At 39.1% G+C, this 18,780-nt stretch overlaps 2 protein-coding genes across 2 annotated transcripts; both read left to right on the top strand.

The window, feature by feature from the left end:
- Positions 1-566: 566 nt before the first annotated feature.
- LOC131793824 (cationic amino acid transporter 3) lies at positions 567-10,564 on the top strand. The gene is made up of 4 exons (XM_059111308.2): positions 567-677; positions 5,555-6,696; positions 7,617-8,193; positions 8,460-10,564. Exons 2-4 carry the CDS (start codon positions 5,557-5,559, stop codon positions 8,615-8,617), a joined length of 1,875 nt encoding a protein of 624 aa, XP_058967291.2. The 5' UTR covers positions 567-677; positions 5,555-5,556; the 3' UTR covers positions 8,618-10,564.
- A 1,301-nt stretch (positions 10,565-11,865) lies between these two features.
- LOC131793830 (high affinity cationic amino acid transporter 1-like) lies at positions 11,866-18,565 on the top strand. Its single transcript, XM_059111319.2, has 2 exons — positions 11,866-13,823; positions 16,332-18,565. Exons 1-2 carry the CDS (start codon positions 12,116-12,118, stop codon positions 16,517-16,519), a joined length of 1,896 nt encoding a protein of 631 aa, XP_058967302.2. The 5' UTR covers positions 11,866-12,115; the 3' UTR covers positions 16,520-18,565.
- The last annotated feature ends 215 nt before the right edge of the window (positions 18,566-18,780 follow it).

The raw sequence follows: 18,780 nt of genomic DNA, 5'->3' as shown, positions 1-18,780 counted from the left end.
TCCTCTGTATCCACTGTTCCTCTGGTCCTTTACGCTCATTGTTCACTGATCCTCTGTTCCCTACTTTTCCACTGTACTACTAATTCTCTGTGCCCTCTGTTCCTCTGGTCCTCTGTGTCCACTGTTCACTGATCCTCTGTACCCACTCACTTACCCTTCTGCTACACCTATCTGTTAATTATTAGTTATTTTAGAACCCGGTATATGAGAGACTACCCGGTATCGCAAATCCCGTACAGGCCTGAATTTTTTTCACTGCTCAAGTAGCGTTCATTACTGCGAAGACTGCTTTCTTATTCAAATGGTTCGATTGTTCAGCTTCTGTTTAAGGTGAGCGCATTTGCTGGGTTTATTTTAGTCACAATCGTCTTTACCCTTCGTAACCCTCCGTTTCGCTTTGTATCGCTTCGGTTTGCTTAGAAAGGATTTAAAAGATATGGTACGTGAAAGACGTTTGTGACTACATGTACCGTGATCTGTGTTGTCATGTTTTGTTTAATGCTTCGCTACACACGATAATATATTCTGTGTTTGATGTTATACTCCCGTTTTTGCTAATTACATGATAGCCAGTGGACTAGAACGGGCGGGCTTTCAGTGAACTTCTGCTCGCTTTATTGAAACATTAACGGTCGCTTTTTAAAAACTTGACAGAGGATCTCTTCTGCTGAGAGAAGGTAAGTTTAGTGTCTCAACCCTCCTTACTTCCGAGACTTTCGAAGTTTGAAAAAGGAAAATTTAACTGTAAACATGAGCATTCGAAATAATTGGAGCGTTGAGAAGATTCACGAAGCATTTGATTGAAAGCTGTGTACTTAAAGTTGGACATAGAATCTACAAGATTTTTAGCACGATTTAAGAATTGATTGTCTGAAAAGTGCGCTTATTCTCTGAAATTACATTTTTGCAAAGCGAGACTTGTATTGCGGGGGAATTTCAACTCACAGTCAACTACCCTGAACATTATACTAATTCATGCAGACGAGTGGCTTAAGTTGAAATTCCATTATTTCAAACAAGGAGTGTTATTGAAATTGGAAAAAGGTAAAGAAAAGTTGTAGCATAAAATTGTTTTACTTAGAAAGGCATTTGACACAGAAGGTTACTCCGTCTTGTAACATTAATTACAGCAACCGCAATAGGGGTTTTTGATTACCAATTTTCTTCTAAACTAAGTAATCGTGTGCAGCTAACGAAAATTGATTCTTGGGTCACAAGTATGGAAAGAAAAATTTCGCTGTAATTCGCTCATCAATATTTATCTTCTTGTCAGTAAAGTATAAAACAGTGCTTAAGGGTGAGTTAGCCAATTAGTGGTCGCTATATAAAACAACCCTTCCTAATTTACTGCTTCTTTATTCAGTTGTGTTTTGGCTATGCCGATATGTCTGTTTGCATCCCATACCTAAATACTACATACTCACTTAAGTTGCTTAGGTGACCCAGTGAATAAGTGTTTTGAGCTTATTATCATTATTTAAAAAGTATGTCGTCTTTATTGCTGGCGGGGTAAAACGACTGCCGAATTCAGTTCACGAAGCAAATGATTCACGCAGAGTCGGCGCACATCACAAGAAAATGTATAACGGTAAGGAAATGTGGATCCAGTGGGTTTGATGTGAAAAATTTCCCGAAGATGCTGTATCCTTCGCTTTTCATGACACCTAAACATCTGTTTTAAATCGGTTATGAAATCATAAAGTGCGAAATATTTAAGGATCCTCTGGGGATAAGTTTATTTAAGATCACCCAACTGAATCCGCTTGTAGAAGTTCTACACTGAAAATATTGCATCACGAAATGCCAATCAGAAACACACAGTGTTGTCGTATTCATTTCCTTCATTTGTCATAAACTGATAGCAAATCAACCTGTAAGCAACGTTGATTTTCTTTAGTAGATTGGATATACAAATAATAAAGAAAATTTACAATTTAAGATACAGTGAAAGTGCTCGCAAAAATTCCCTTTTCTAATACCCCAAAATAGGAGAACCTGTTTTACTAAGCAACATCAAGAAGGTTTTTACATGTGCGTTACAGTTAAATAATGATAAGCATTTTAAACAAAGGGTTTGAAAATGAGATGGCAAATTTATATTATATTAATATAAAATGAATATGAATACTATAGATTTAGAACCGAAGTCAAACCTTTTAAGCTTTTCTGGTAATCTTTATCTATATCTCCTTTATGGAAATTATTGAAAAACTTCATCAAGAAGCTTCTTAAATGAAAGCTAAGTTTTTCGTTTGTCTTTTCGTTTGTCTCACGTTTCGACTGCCTACTGCTAGTCTTCTTCAGGCGATGAGGTCGACTGGTCATGCGTGATCTTATAAAGCATGATGCTCTGCTGTGATTAGTTGTTTTTTCAACAGCTCTGATTGGTGCATTTCGATCCTTGCTGTTCACTCAGTGATTTGCTCCCTCGGCGGTCCGCTGTCGCACGGCTCTCCTGTTTTTGTTTTGTTTTTTTTTATCGTGGGCATCCACGCTTCTGGAATTTCTATTCCACTATCCCTGTTGATGTTGTTAGGGTGAAGTCTTATATGAATTGCCTCTTTGACCCTGTGCGTGTAGTAATAAGGGTCACGATCAATAGACTTTACTTCGTTCCAGAGTGGCTTGTGCCAGGTGTTGTACGGGCGAGTCGAATGTCTCGGTCGTGCTCCTTAATTATGTCTTGCATAAGTCTTCCAGTCTCTCCGATGTAAACCTTGCCGCACTCAATCAATCAATCAATCAATAAACTTTATTTACCCTCGAATTTACAGTGCAGCACTTGGGTGCTAATCTCTTCGAGCAACTTCATTAATAAATAATTATAATAAAAAGATTAATTCTATAACAAATAAGATAACTAACTAGCTAGACAACTAACTAGAAATCATCTTGATGTAGAAAGGTTTGCAGTTCCTGCCCTTTTAAGTAAATTATTGTACCCAGTAGATAACAGTCGTCGAAAAGAAGTAAAATCAGAAATAGGGCGGTGATAGTCAGGAAGAGAATTCCAAGATGTTGCAGCCAAATAACTAAAGGAATTGACACCATAAGAAGTGGTCAGTGGTTTAGGCAAACAGAGTATATTATGTCCTCTTAAAAAATAGGTGCTAGAGCGCAAGCGAAACATATCTTTTAAATATCTTGGATAATCAGAAAAATGAAGACATTTAAAAATAGTAAGAATCATGTTTTGTAAACGCTTGTCCTTAAGGTTTATAGTTCCTGCCCTTTTAAGTAAATTATTGTATTCAGAGTTAAATCCTTGGAAAGAAATCGAAGAATACGTTTGTTTAAAAGATCCAATTTATCAGAATCTTGTTTACTAGAGAAATGCCACACCATAGAACAATAATAAAAGTGAGGAAGTGTAAATGCCTCATAAAGACGTAGCATGGTTTCAGAAGACATCAGTTTGCCGAACCTTGTCATAACGCTAAACTGATTGTTTACCTTTTTACATATAGAGGACACATGTTGCTTAAACGTAAGATCTTTATCAATTGTAACGCCAAAAAGTTCCAGAGTCATTTACTGAGAAATTAAACTGATGATCAGTTTTTCCTAGTATCATCCCTTAGTGTTTGCTGGGATTTGCTATAATTCCATTGACCTCATACCAGGCATTTGCTGAGCTTACCTCACGCGAGATACGCCTTTCCAAAGATACCGGATCCGTATCGGCAGTGTAGAGTTGACCATCATCTGCATACATATTTAATTGTAAAGTTTTAATTTTTAGGAATAAATCATTTATAAAAATGTTTTTAAAAAAATGGTATAAGAACACTGCCTTGAGGTACTCCTCGCCTGACTTCCTGCCAATCAGAGCTTGTATCACCTACTTCCACCCGTTGCATCCTACCATGTAAGTAATCTTTAAGAAGCATACAACTTCTACTGTTGACACCATAAGCCTTCAGCTTAGCCAGCAAAAGTCCATGCGGTATGGTGTCAAAAGCCTTAGATAAATCCATTGATATCACTGCAACAATTTGTTTGTTATCCAGACTACGCTTCCAATCTTCTGTTAACCTCATTAACGCGGATTTTCGCAGCTATAGTGTCTCCTATACGCTGAGATGTACTCAGACAATAGTTCAGTGTAGAACTGGTCTAATTGAGAAGCAAGAAGTTTCTCAAAAACATTATTTAGGGCCGGTAAAACAGTAACTGGTCGATAATTTTCTTTACTCAAATTCATTATTTTTCTTGAAAAGAGGTGTTACCTGCCCCATTCTCCATCGAGAAGGATATTTACATTGTTTGATCGATTCATTCATCAACTCTGCTAGTGGACCAGATATCACAGAAGCGGATTCCTTAAGAAGCCGCGGAGTTATGGTGTCGTGGCCGCAGGCCTTGCGTGCGTTGATGTTTAGTAGTAGTTTTTCAGACTGGTTCTTATTGGTGTATTTAAAATTAAAATTATGTATGGCGTTCTTTCTTCTGTTTTCCTCCGCAGTTGCTCGAATGCTGGGATGTGTACTGAATTCGTGTCCAAAGTTATGTTCTTTAGGTACAGGGAATCACAGCGAAATACCACACCCTTTTATTTATTCGCCAAACAATAAAACCACTAAAAAGTGAGACATCCAGGAAGATCGTGTTCGGAGCTCGAAAGGGGGAGATTCACCTTCTTGATTACATTCAAAAGCAGATTATTAGGATTTTACACTGAATCTAAATCATTCCCCCCCCCCTTTTCGTTTACTCTTTATTTCATTGGACACGTTTGTATTGAGAAAATAAAAGGCAAGCAGACGCGCACATCTAGGCTTTCCTGTACACAGGCTCACTCAATCAATTATGTTGTCTTCATTTTGTTTTTTTCGTTGTTTCTTTTGTTTTTTTCCCTGACGGACTGATATAAATATATATGATATATGCGCTTAAAAACACGCAAGCCGCGCATATATTCATAGCTGGTTCAAAATTTCATCGCCAGCATCAAATAATTTTTAAATTTCAATTTGGAATCAGAACACCTCTCCCTTACTTGATGTATTTCAGTAAAGCTTAGCTCTTTCAAACTTGCCCTCTGTTTTCAAGATTACCTTAACACAGGAAATAACGCAAGGCTACGCTTTGACCCTAACCGATTAGTTGGAAAGCCTTTGTTATAGGCTAATTTTAACTCAACCAAAGGTTACAAAGGCAAATTGTGTGACACGCATCATAGCTTGAGAAAAACACTCAACTTTTCACCGCCTCTTTTATTATCAGCAGACACCTCGATAATGAGATACCGTGTAATTATGCATGAATATTGAAAAACATTTATAAATGATAGATGTGGAAGGCAACAGAAAATCTCATAAATTTGAATGTCGTAGGAAATTTCCTTTCCTTCCCTAGTCAAGCGAGGAAATTAAAGCAAGCGAAAAAGTAAGAGAACTTCCATCCCTTCCATCCCTCTCTTTTCCTCTTGTCGCTGGAAGTCTGTAACTGGTGAAGTACAAAAAGGATTAATATTGAATAAAAAATACACACTCTCGCACTAATGTATCGAAAGTAACTGTTCTATGAAACATTTTTTTTTGTATTTTGACAGCGATGAACAGCTGCTCCAAAGTGTGTGACAACTTAACACGTATAAAGCCTACAGAAGACTGGCTATCGGAGAGCCGCCTTAAAAGATGCCTTACAATCTTAGATCTCACTTTTTTAGGTGTGGGCTGTGTGTTAGGTGCTGGCCTGTACGTGGTCACAGGGGAATTAGCTCGTGACATCGCTGGGCCTGCTGTTATTATTTCATTTTTCATCGCTGCTGTTGCTGCCGCTTTGTCTGGGATTTGTTACGCGGAGTTTGGATGCCGTATTCCCAAGGCCGGCTCCGCATACATGTACTCGTATGCGACTGTTGGAGAGTTTTGGGCGTTCGTTGTCGGTTGGAACATGATTCTAGAATATGTCATCGCTGCTGCAAGCCTGGCGCGCGCCTGCAGCGAGTATATCAACTCATTTGCTCAGGGTTATATATTCAAGTTCTTTATGAACGATATAGCCACATGGAATGTTTCTGGCCTCGGAAGCTTTCCTGACCTCTTGGCATTCACATTGGTCTTTGTGGCTTCTTTTATTGTCTCTTTGGGAGCACAAAAATCATCTCTTGTGAATAAAATCGTAACCTTCGTAAACTTAGCCGTCATCTTGTTCATTATCGTTATTGGATTTTACTTCGCCGATGGGGAGAACTGGAAACCAAAATTTGCCCCCTACGGGTTTCGAGGTATCTTAGCAGCTGGGGCAAGCTGCTTTTTCGCCTTCGTTGGATTTGACGTCATAGGATCGGCGGGAGAAGAAGCTATCAATCCCAAGCATTCGTTACCCTTCTCTACCATTCTTACTCTTGCGATAAGTTTCTTGGCGTATTTTGGAGTCGCAACGGTGCTTACATTAATGATACCTTATCAAAAACTGAGCCCCTTTGCTCCTCTGGCTGAGGTTTTTGTTCAACGTGGGTTGAGCAGCGCCAAATACGTCGTGGCAATAGGTGGGCTTTGTGCAACAATGAGCACCCTGGTGGCCAACTCATTCGCAGGCCCACGTATTGCATACTCCATGGCGTCTGACGGATTGTTATTCAACTGGTTTGCGCATGTGAACGAGAAGACAAAGGTTCCAGTTCGTGCGGTTTTGGTTGAAGGAAGTTTAGCTGCAATCCTTGCTTTGCTTCTTGACGTAAAGCAACTGGTAAGTTTCTTAACTGGAATTAATTTGTTTAAATTTTAAAACTCAAAGCAAAATCGAGTCTCATGCGAGAGCTGTCTGACACATGGTTCACTTGCGAAGCTGTCGAAGTATCTTATTGTTAACATAACAGGTAACTTAGTAGAGGTGGGCGTATTTCGTAGAATATTCAGTGAACGTTTTACAGCGGAAATAAAATTTTAGACTGAATTTGAATTATTCTCCGCATGGTAACTCTTTTTAGCATTTAGCAACGACAAAATTTCTCTTTGACGCCAACTGTAGCTCAGAACTGAAACCTTAAAAAAAGGAAACGTAAAAAAACACGGTTTCCATTTGAACGCGTTGTGGTTAAGGACTCCATAGAGAACGTTCAACATTCACTGAGAAAAATGTTGAGGGTATTTTTAATTCTTAAAACATCATACTGTATCATATCACTGGCATCGTTCATAAGCAATCTGAAGCGAATCCTGTGTTCTGATTGGCAACATGGGCCCATCTTGCCCGCTTAGGATTACCTGCTTTGATCGTCGCGTGGAGCAGACTTACAAAATTCGTAATTTTTGGACAATATCGGCGATAGTGTCGCAAAAAGCAGCAGAAGACAATCAAACCAAAGAAAACACAAACGACTTTTGTGGGTTTATTGTGCTATAAACACAGTTAGCTTTCTTTCCGGCTCTTATTATTGATTCTTTTATTAAAATGAAGCGAAATCTTTTTGCTTTATCTTTATAATAAATCCTTTGTTGACCAAGCTTGTTCGGTCAGGATGGCTGGATATTAGCCAAGTTCCTCTTTTGTGTTTTCATACACTCGATTTCGTCTCGGTCCATGAAAACGCAAAAAAACAAAGAACTCGGCCAATATCCAGCCATCTCACCTCACTCTTAGTATGTATTTTTCACATGTATTTTCAGGTGGAATTGTTGTCTATTGGTACCTTAATTTCGTACACCATAGTAGCTGTTGCTGTGTTGGTGACGCGTTACACTCCTGGAGTACAAACCGTCAAATATGACGACGACAGAACCAAAGAAAGCACCCGAAAATGGCTTCAGTCGGTCTGCTGCCGTCCTGGCGAGACTGAGGACAAAGATGGTGCTAGTCACGAGGTTACCTACCAACGAGTCGAAAGCAACGATGAGGAGTCGTCAAATGTAACAACAGAACCAGACAGTACGACAAGCTTCCATGCACGTGTTGGTGCATTCTTGTTGACTGTATCCATAATGGCCCTAAATATCTGCCTTACTCAGACACAGTCATATCTGAGCTCGGGGGAGGTCTGGGCAATCATTCTTTCCTGTATCTTCGGTTTAATGATCGTCTCATCTTTGACGTTGATCATCAGGCAGCCCAGAAATTCTGCCACATTCCCGTTCATGGTTCCAGGAGTCCCGTTCATTCCTGCCCTTACGATATTTGTCAATACTTTGCTTTTGGTGACGCTGAATCATTGGACGTATATCAGGTTTAGCATTTGGATGTCTCTAGGTAAGTAACTGAAAATTGGTATGAAATTTATAGATGTTAGCTTCGAGGACTGGGTCGAGTAGTGGATGAGGCAACCTCTTCCCCAGGGCGCCTTTTCTCTGGCATAGCACTCTGGCATAAATTTTGCAAGTTGAAAGTTGAGTTTCTTGATCTGTCGACCAACTTCTCTTTTCTTTTATTTCCGGATTAGTTTCCTGTTTTTCTTGGCATGTATGGGTAATTATTGCAAACGTTCCAGTGTAAAAATTTGTTATCGTTCATTCCAGGTTTATTGGTGTACTTTTTCTACGGTTACAGTCACAGTTTGGAAGCCGGTAGACCGTCTGAGAAAACAGAGTCTCAGTTCATTCTGACCCAGACTCCAGACTTTGGTCAAGAACTTGAAGAATATGTATTACCACATAATCCCCAGGGAATCCCGTAAATATTGCAATTCTAAACTAATTTTGTGGCCAGAAAGTACTTATATGGAAGTGTTGAATGATTAGGAGGATCAGTTCATACAGGAAACAATCCCTTTGAAATCGGCACGGCCATCGTAGAACTAGAAATCTCGGCGTGTATATTTTCCCTGTATTGAGAGGCGTTGTCATAACGTGCTGAACTCCAGTGGATCGAGATCTGCTGGCCGGATTTTTAATCGCGTTCTTCTGCAAGACTGTACTGAAATATATACTCTCTCTACCTAAGATTATAAATTAGCACTGGTAAATTTTCAGGGAGGCTTGACGAAATCCCGACGAAGAGGGGAGGGGAGGGGAGGGGGGGAACAATTCAACAAATAGATTTACTAAGAACAAAAACATGGCGCACGAGGCTCAGCCTCAGTATGCCACTGATGTTTCTTACCACATTTTGAAGTCTGCTGTGATCCATTCCTGAACAGACCCACGCAGGCAACATATGGAAACTATTTGTTTTATATAAGAAAAGGGCGAAATTTGGTTAATGGTGACGCTATCTATGCGTCTGTCCTTTAATAGATCATAAATAAGAACCAATAAAAATACTACTGAAATTAGGATCAGCTGCAACAGGATGGACCAAATGACTTGCGCACTGGGAAGATGGCCTTGTAACACTTTTATACGAACCATAAGACTGGGCAGACTTAAAAATTATAAATTGGCGTAAAATTTATTGTTCCACTAAAGACAAACGGTTGCGTATGAACAAGCTCTAAAGAAAGCCGTAAGAAACCGCTACAGCGTGACACGCGTGTATCGTGTGGCATCCTACGTTTTGCGCGCGTGACAATAATAACCAAAAATAGAAAATAGCACCTTCCGACTCATCTAAAATTGCGAATATTATTAGTAGATATTTGTAATCTCTTCAAACAAGGACCACTTGATAAATATTGAAAGGGTTTCGCTGGGTAGGTCAAAGAACCAACTGTTATGCTATTCGTGTCCAAATTCTGAACAAAAAAACAATAAGAACTAATAATTAAAGCGGCCAATCAGTGAAAATTCTCTATATACAGCATAAGTTCCTCGTAGGGCTATTTTTGTATCTCGCCACTGAGAAGAATACGCTGATCATGGCAAAATGTCCGCGAAAAGTACCGTATTCGCTGAGCCGAGATAGAAACCTGTCGCATTGAGGGCCAGAGGAGGGGATGAGGAGTTACTTTTGCAACGCCCCTGATGGCTATGACTGTGAAATATTGCTTCAAGAGAGTCCCCACATGATCTCTTAAATTTCTTATAATGTGCACATGAATTGATCTCTCGTTTGATATTCCTTTTCCCTGGAGACCACAATCTTTTTAAATCAGATATCCGACTCAAATCATCAATAACAAGTCATGTGAGATTCCTTTCAGACTCGCTTATCTGTACACCTGTGTTAAAATATACGGTTTGCCTCAAATACAACCCATTTTTTACGTGTTAGTTTACAGCATACAGCACTTAGAAGATCACGCATTCCAGATCACATCGTGCGTTTTCATGGTAACGCACTCCTTTAATAATAGCTTGATAAACGAATTGATTCTTTGCGTGCCTCGTACTTCATGCCAAGTGTGAACTTGAAGTCTTTCATGGAAAACAGCGTGTGATATTTGATGGTAACTTAAATTAGAATCTCTTGATATTATGGCTAACCTTGTGTTTTTTTGCGTCCACAACTGTCTCTGAAACATACTGATTTGTTTCTTTATAGGGTAACAAGGATAATTTTTTTTTTCCGTAACTGATAGGTTTTGCATAACTGTGTGTGACTAAAGTACAGAAGAGAAATGTTGAATTGAGGACGATTTCCTGATAAAAAATTACGTGAAAGGTTGAACTATATTGGTTATCCACGGAATTTAAAACCGTAAAAAAATACGATGTTGTTATTGTCACGCGCGGGTGCAATTGACTTTGAGTCCAGTTGGTTTTTTTTCTTCATCGTAAGGGAATATTCATCAGTCTACATTGTTCATAATATAAAACGTATTTTTTAAAGACTGAAATAAATTTTTCTTTCTTTTTTTATGAAACTGTCTTTTTTAATTTTGGCGCATTGTCAGCTTTCTTCGAAGACTCCAATGCGTCTAGAACATCAAAGGGGAACAGCTGTAAGCCTTTACGGACAATCTCCCCCAAAAAGAGCAGATTCTATTTTTTTATTTCTTCTCTTTCCGCCAAATCGCACCATGCTTAAGATTCTGCTCCCACACCGAGGGTTAATTTTAAAAGATCCTCGATATTTATCCCTTCCTATTATCTGCAGAACCAAGATATCTCAAAGCAAAAAAAAAAAACTCAAAGAAAAATGTTCTTTGACCACACTCTTACAGGCTCTTACTCGGATAAAATCCCGGTTATGACAGCATACCTTTTTGGGAGCGTGCGAAAAAAGCTTTAATTCTGTGACCATGTTGTCGTCTAAAATAAAAATTCAACGGTTCGCAGAAATACAAAGAAGACAATTCTTATCGAAATATGTCGGGTCTAGATTTACTTTCCGGCTCCAGGAGCTTCTGTTGTCTCTAAATTAGAGAGATATTAAGCAGCGAAATAAATTTTTGATGAGAATATCAATTTTAAAATATGAGAAGTAACTGATGCTTCCTCGGTATAATAAAAAGTTGAATAGTTCTAATGGATATTACCAATTCAAAACAAGTCACCAGTACGGTTGGTAATTAGGAAAGCTAATTTGAATTTCAGAATTTTTTATTTGCACTCTCGCCCGCGGCGATTATAACCGTTTTAAGATTTGATAAACAGAAACCTTCCATCGTCCCTCGGTTTAAGTTTGTTTTAGCCGTGAAAAATAAAAATAAATCTTAGTTTTGGTTTGATTTGAAATTTTTGTGAAAATTCAAGTTGTCCGATTGTAGAAATTAGCTTTGTTAAAAAAAATGAACGCCTTAAGGAAAATGGTCGCGTGGGATGGGACAACATAAAGATTGAGTCCCAAGCGGCATTGGAGATTATTTAAGGGCAGGAAATAAAGAGGGAAAAACCAAGTTCATCTCAAGGTCTTGGCCTTAATCAATTTCAACGCATCGGAGAACGAAGATGCAAATTTTTTTGGTTGTCAAAAGCGGTTTACAACTCCTCAAACAATAGATCAAAGACCATCTGCTATTATACGTCACACAGTGGCTGTCATGCAAATATACGTCAACAATCCGGAATATATCGTCTGTCAATTAAAATTCTGATTCGATTTTCTAATTTCACAGTTTTGAGTAGCCAAGCGAAAGTGTTCACATTGAATCGAATTTTGTCCAGTTTAAAGGTTTCGTTTCATTCCCGCGAATCGTCAAGAGGAGAGTGATCTATATCTGAGGGAGCGAATTTAATTATGACAGTCATTTAGAGACGTTTTAAAGCGAAGGGAGGTTTCAAAACCTTCATCAATTAGCCATATTGAAGACGGAAAACCCGCTGGGAGGAAGAGTTTTACACCGTTGAAAGCTATGAGTTTTATACGGTTTCTTCGTCTTCTCACCCGAAGAAAAGTTATCGACAATGATCTATCTAATTCTCAGCTTCGCCGATGTCTTGATGTCTTCGATTTAACTTCAATTGGGGTCGGTGCGACGGTGGGAGCGGGTCTGTATGTAGTCACTGGACAGATCGCCAGAGATGTCGCCGGACCAGCCATCGTGTTGTCGTTCTTCATTGCCGCTGTTGCCGCTTTCCTTTCGGGGATTTGTTACGCGGAATTTGGATGCCGTGTCGTCAAGGCAGGGTCTGCCTATGTGTACACCTACTCTTCTTTAGGTGAGATATGGGCATTTATCATCGGCTGGAACATGATTCTAGAATATGTGATCGGTACAGCTTCGCTCGGCCGCGCCAGCAGCGAATACATCGACTCCATTGCCGGCGGAGCTATTCGAAAATTCTTTATCGAAAACATTGGGGCGTTTAATGTATCGGGCTTGGGATCGTACCCGGATTTTCTGGCTTTTATTCTTGTTCTCTTGGTGTCCATGATCGTTGCCAGCGGAGCCAAGCACTCGGCCGTATTCAACAAATGCGTGACCACAGTTAACATGCTGGTAATACTCTTCGTGCTGGCTGTCGGCTTGTTCCATGTCAACCCTTCCAATTGGGCCGGCAGACAACAGTTCCTTCCATACGGAGTGTCCGGAGTCCTGGCCGGTGCTGCGAGCTGTTTTTACTGCTTCGTCGGCTTTGATGTGATAGCAACAGCCAGTGAAGAGACCATTAATCCCAAGCGAGCCATCCCTCTCTCTATCATGTTGTGCCTTGTTATCAGCTTTCTTGCTTACTTTGGGGTTGCGTCCGTTCTGACACTGATGGTGTCCTATGACAAGCTCGACAAATTCGCTCCCTTACCAGAGGCTTTCAAAGCAACTGGTATCCCCGCAGCCAAGTATGTTATTGCCGTCGGAGGGCTGTGTGCGTTAGCAGGTTCGCTGATGAGCGGCATCTTCGCCGTCCCAAGGATCATGTACTCCATGGCAAGCGATGGTCTCCTTTTCAAGTTCTTTGCCAGGATCTACGAGCGAACTAATGTTCCTCTGATCTCTATCACCTTCGCAGGGGTACTTTCAGCCCTACTGGCCCTACTGCTAGACCTAAAACAACTAGTTGAGATGTTGTCAATTGGTACCTTACTCGCCTACACCTTGGTCTCTATCTCTGTCCTTGTGTTGAGGTTCCAGCCTGGCGTCGAAGATGTCAATTATGACGAAGATACCCCGAGTTCTGTGCGAAGCTACAAAGTCATCTGTTGCCAAAAGATGCTGCCGGAATCGAAAGGTGCCGAGTACAAGCCTTTGGAAAGCGTGGCGGAGGACAAGAACCAAGAAAATAAAGCTTCGGAAGAACCATCCGCATCAACAAGTCATATTGCCAACGCCGCTATCTCTCTTCAGGTCGTGGGTCTCGCTGGTTTCTGTGCGCTGCTGATAGCAGGATGGGGAGATTTAGGCGACGGCGAGGCATGGGCTGTATTCACAGCTGTTTTCCTTGGAATTCTCATAATATTTGGATTTGTAGTGATGCAGCTTCAACCTAAAAACAGAGCGAGATTCCCTTTCAAGGTTCCCTGTATACCGTGGCTTCCCATTGCCAGCGTTGTGGTAAATCTGTTCCTGCTACTCAAATTGTCCGTTTGGACATGGGTACGATTCAGTGTTTGGATGATTTTAGGTAAGCTCAACTCTTTTATGTTCTCTTTTCAAACCAAAGGGGTGTTCTTTAAAATTGATATATTGGTACTTGAATGTTCTTTTCCCCGTTTGACCCTCAGAAAGTATGGTTTCTATTTTCCCATTTTACATATTCTTTCGTCTCCCAGTCCGTAGAATTGAAGTTCATTCCGTATTTCTACAGCGACCATTATCTAAAATATGAAGTGCCGGTAAGGACTGAAACAAACGTGAAACTTTTTTACCGACCTAATCTAAATTTGGTCAGATGTAATTTTCTTAGATACATGATTTTAAAGTGCTTCGACCCTTAATTTTAGGCCGTTAAGAAGAAATTCAAACGTAGATTTTTAGCGGTTAAAAAGTTGTTTCCGTCATATCTACATTTTGGGAGGCTTTGAAACAAACCGAAGGTTTTTTAGAGGTAAAAGCCAATTACAATTACTTCAAAGGTTTAGCATGCAAATATACGTTGCTTCCACGATAGAACATATCCTAGGCTACACCGCGGGGTTGGAAAGTTTCTAAAATTTCTCTTCATTTCTACATCTAATAGGCGAATTCATATTCAACTCGAAGCTGATAAAAAAACGCGATGGTGGCGCCTTTTATAAATACGAGAACGCGGAAAAAAAACAGTATTAGTAGTCATGGATTTAAAAGCCAGACCTGAAAAAGTATTTTTTTTCTTTCTCATGGAAAAAGTCTATTTATCGATAATTTTTAGGATTTTTATGTTTCAAATGGAGTCTGCTGGCAATGAAGTTCATTTCTAATAATTTTTCCTTTTATATTTCCTCGCGGGATGCATTTGATAACGTCATCCGTTCGGGGTTTATCGCCCTCTTCATTGAAAAGACTCAGAAATTAGCAATTTATATTTCTTCCTGGCTTCTTCGGTATAGAATTGAATTGATAACTTAAATTTTCGCCTCCAGCCTTCTGATTTTTTGTATGATTTCAATAAGTATATGCTCTTTGATATTTATATAGTTTTCAACTGAAATCTACAACAAAAATTATTAATGATATATTTTTTGTTAAAAGAAAAGGCTTCCTGTTTGGCTGATAAAATTTCATCTTTATTCGCGTCATGGAAATTTATTCGATACCAGTGTTCAAACAATTGTTGCCCACCCCCGCGTTTGACGCATTTTCATTGAAAACCTGTCCAAGCTTTTGGCTTCCTCGTCCGTAATGCAATACTGTCGAAAGATTAGCTATTTTAGTCTCAGGTATCTAAATAGTGTTAATTGCATCCTTAAGCACTGCAACTATTAACGCTAGAAGTCGTACCTTTTGGGCATTCCTTCTGTGAACAAAACATATTCTCATCACCGACAAAAGTAATAAAACAGATAATTACACTTTGCCAAATACATTTACATTTTCGAGTCTCGAATTCTTGGGTTTGTTTCAGTTGGTCTGTTTTTTCTTCCGTTTTCGAACGTATTTATCTTCAAATTTAAAAACCTTTATCGCCCTTTCCTGGCGATTTTGCTGCAAAGTGAAATGTGTTCAGTATATTACTGAATTTTTATGGCTGTTAGTAGTTACTTGCATGCAGGTGTTTTACAAAAATGAGATCATCGTGGGTGGTTTACTCGCGTGATTTCGCGTGATCTCGCCTAAGAGAACGTTTGTTTCCGAATTCGATAACAATGCACCAAGATCTCTAAGAGGAGCTATCACTTTAACAAATTCTTGACTGTGAAAGAAGGGCTTGCAGTCTACAGATATCTTTTTTAACCTTCTTAAAGCGAAACCGGAAAAAAACGGCAGATAATTTAGACACCATACATGCTGCGGGGAATAAATAAAGTATCTCCTAACGTCCTTAATCAGTTTTCTTTTTACGAGAGTGCTACAAATCTGTCCATTTGTTCTTCATTTTCGCTGTAGTTAGCAAAGTTCTTTGGAGAGAAGTGTTAAACAATTTTGTACCGTTTAACTCGTGGAAATTATCTCAAAATTATTAGATGATGTTATGATAAAATACAGTTGTTATATAAAAGAAATTTCACCGGACGATAATTTTACGATGTTTGTAGGGCAAAACAGTGGGAAATATACATGGGAAGATGTCGACAAGGGTGTCGCTAAGAAATTTTTAGTATTTTTTTTGCGACAAGAAAACATACATTTATCGCTGCCGCCTCTTTAGTTATATGTCACGCAATGTTCCTGTAAGACGACGGTCGTGGAGTCCACTTGATCTCCAAAAGATAAATAGCATAGAAGACAAACGGTATGAGAAAAATGAACTAACCTGGGACGAGCGATGCCTAGAATGGAGAAGATTCAAACGGAACGTAAAGACAAAATTTAAAGTTTCGTCAAAATTTACGTACTGTAACGAAACTCTGACAGTATCAAACACAAAGACCCCGTCATAGTTTGTGTTTAAATATCTTTTTTGGGCTTGTTGGACAATAGAAAACAACGTAAGTTTAGGGCATTTCTATTTCATGTCGGTCTTTCCTTACATCTTTCACTTTTCTTCGCGTAGGATTTGTTATTTACTTTGGCTATGGAATAAGGAACAGCGCCGAAGGAAATCCGAAGCAAGACACAAACGACAACGATTTTATCCTTCAAGGAACACCAGATGTGAAACAAGATGTACACCAAGTTCAGCCCAGTCGCGAAACCGATGACAAAGAACCTTTAGCAGCAAGCTTCAGTGATCCTTCCTAGAACTTGAATGTCTCGGAACTGTCCTTCGTAGCTGGTTTGTTAATGTCACGCAACGATGTCACGAAATCAGGCACCCAACATCGTTACGTGACATTTCTCTAGAGGGCTGCAACGGAAACTATTCATTTGGTTAAAAAATTTGAATCATGGGTTAAAATATAATTATTTTATGAACATATTATCAGTTTTTCAGAAACTTGTGCGTTTTGGCAGACTTGTCGTTGTCCAAAATGTTCTCAAGATTAATTAATTTTTCGAATAAATAATTTTTCTTTGTTCTGTCGATAATATATATGGCCACTCCTCCTTGACGCAATATCCATGTAATTTTTTCGCCTAAGTGTGGATGTTGGCTAATGTTTAAGATTTAATTCATGTTGTAAATATCAACAAATGGCAATAATTGTTCTAGAACACATAATATGCTCGCTGACTGGGAGAAATACTGTCGTAAAATGAAACGAAAGTTTGTTTCACAAAATGTTATTAATTTTGAGCGAATATGCCTTCAGGGTACTGAAATCGATAAAATTCTCCTCCAAGATTTAATTTGTATTATATTTTTGTTCCTGTAAACAGTGGCAGAGACCAAAGAGTTTAATAATATTTATTTTTAAATTCAAGAAAAAAGATATGGAGCATGAAAAATTCTATTTGGCTAGCCGTAGTTTCCGTTGAGAAACTACCATTTTACAGACTTTTGAATGGTTGAGAGTATTCGTTGTATGCTTGCAGAAAAGGTGCCATTTTTTAAGGGTTGTTGGAGGGGAGGGGGGGGTATAGAGGCGTGCGAGAAGAGCACGAGGCGGAGTCACACGCACGCGCAGGTAGATGGTCGCGCGAAAAAGCCTTTCCTCGCCTTCGCCTTGTGATTGCCTTCGCTCGCCTGATAATCACAAAACGAAACGAGACCTTTTCTACAAGCTACAGTAGCATAAATTTCTGCCAATGTGAACAGTTTTCATACTGTTTTTCCTTTGATATTATTTACCACATATGCGTGACATTTTGTTGTGAAAGTCATCTTTCCTTATAGTAAAGTTTGAATTTGGGTCACTCAGTTTGGAAGTATGTCAGTGCATTTTAGGAAACACTTGAGAAATATGGGTTTTAATAAGATACATGAAAAAAACTACTCTGTTCCGATTGGTTAAGATAAATGCAGTTTTCAGGTGACTCATTACAGAAGAGGGTGAATTCAGTGCAAAGAAGTAACAAACCAGACTGAACAATTCCTTGAACTGTTTAGCCGGATTTTGAACTTTTTGCGCCTTAAGGATGTGAAAGAATCATTGTAAATTATTGTTTTGATCGTACGCGGTTATTTTGGCCGAACGCTGTGTTTGAATAAATTATTTTCACATTTGATGCGCGCGCTTTGCTTCTGCGTTATCATGATAAGCTATCTCGTTTTTTTTTCATGTATATCATTAAAACGTAATCGCATGATTTTTCTCGTGCAATTTGGAATAAACAAGCACTTGTAAATTTTTTCAAAGACGGGCCCAACGGGCTCGTGCACTTTGGTTAGTCTTTGAAAAGATTTACTAGTGCTTATTTATTCCAATTTCACTCGAAATCATGTGATTGCCTACACAAAAAAAAAGATTCGTTTGAGGTGTAAAATACCAACACATTTATTTTAGTAAAGGATTTTTGACCACGATTGCGCAAATAAATTGCGCCTTTTGTGCCTCTTAGTACATCATACTTTTTGCTGCCCGATGGTTTAGTACAGAAAAAGTTTATCACCCATGGTGAGCCGCTCAAAGGTTTCAGCTGGCATGGGCTGCATGTACTGGTTCAAAATTAGTTTCACTTATGGGATTATTTTAATTTATCTTCATTAAATTGCTTTTTTGTTCTGCATAGAATCATGAAGCTGGAGAAATGCATCATTTAAAAAAATGGTGACATGTTATATTCTCTCTCACGGCATAAACAACTAAATAAAATAATTTGTGGGTTAGTTAAAAGGAGTTAAATATAACTGATATCTCGTTTTAGAATTCTGTAACGGGTGTTAAATAAAATTACTGGTGCTGATTTTCTTTTGCAATTGATATCGCCTCCTGAGGGACTGTATCTTGTCTCCTCCGAAGTTTAGGTTGAATGTAACCCAGGTCACTCTCTCTAGAGCGCCTTTTTCAGTTAGCCATTCAATACCTGTTCATAACGGTTCCAGAATCTTCCGTCATTCCGCTCGCGCAACCCACGTCACAGCGCTACTGTGACGTCACTATACGCTCTAAACAGCTAAA

The sequence above is a fragment of the Pocillopora verrucosa genome, chromosome 9, assembly GCF_036669915.1.
Source record: "Pocillopora verrucosa isolate sample1 chromosome 9, ASM3666991v2, whole genome shotgun sequence".
Lineage (NCBI taxonomy): Eukaryota > Metazoa > Cnidaria > Anthozoa > Scleractinia > Pocilloporidae > Pocillopora > Pocillopora verrucosa.
The sequence above is the reverse complement of the archived record's forward strand: the minus strand, read 5'-3'. Positions and strand labels throughout refer to the sequence as shown.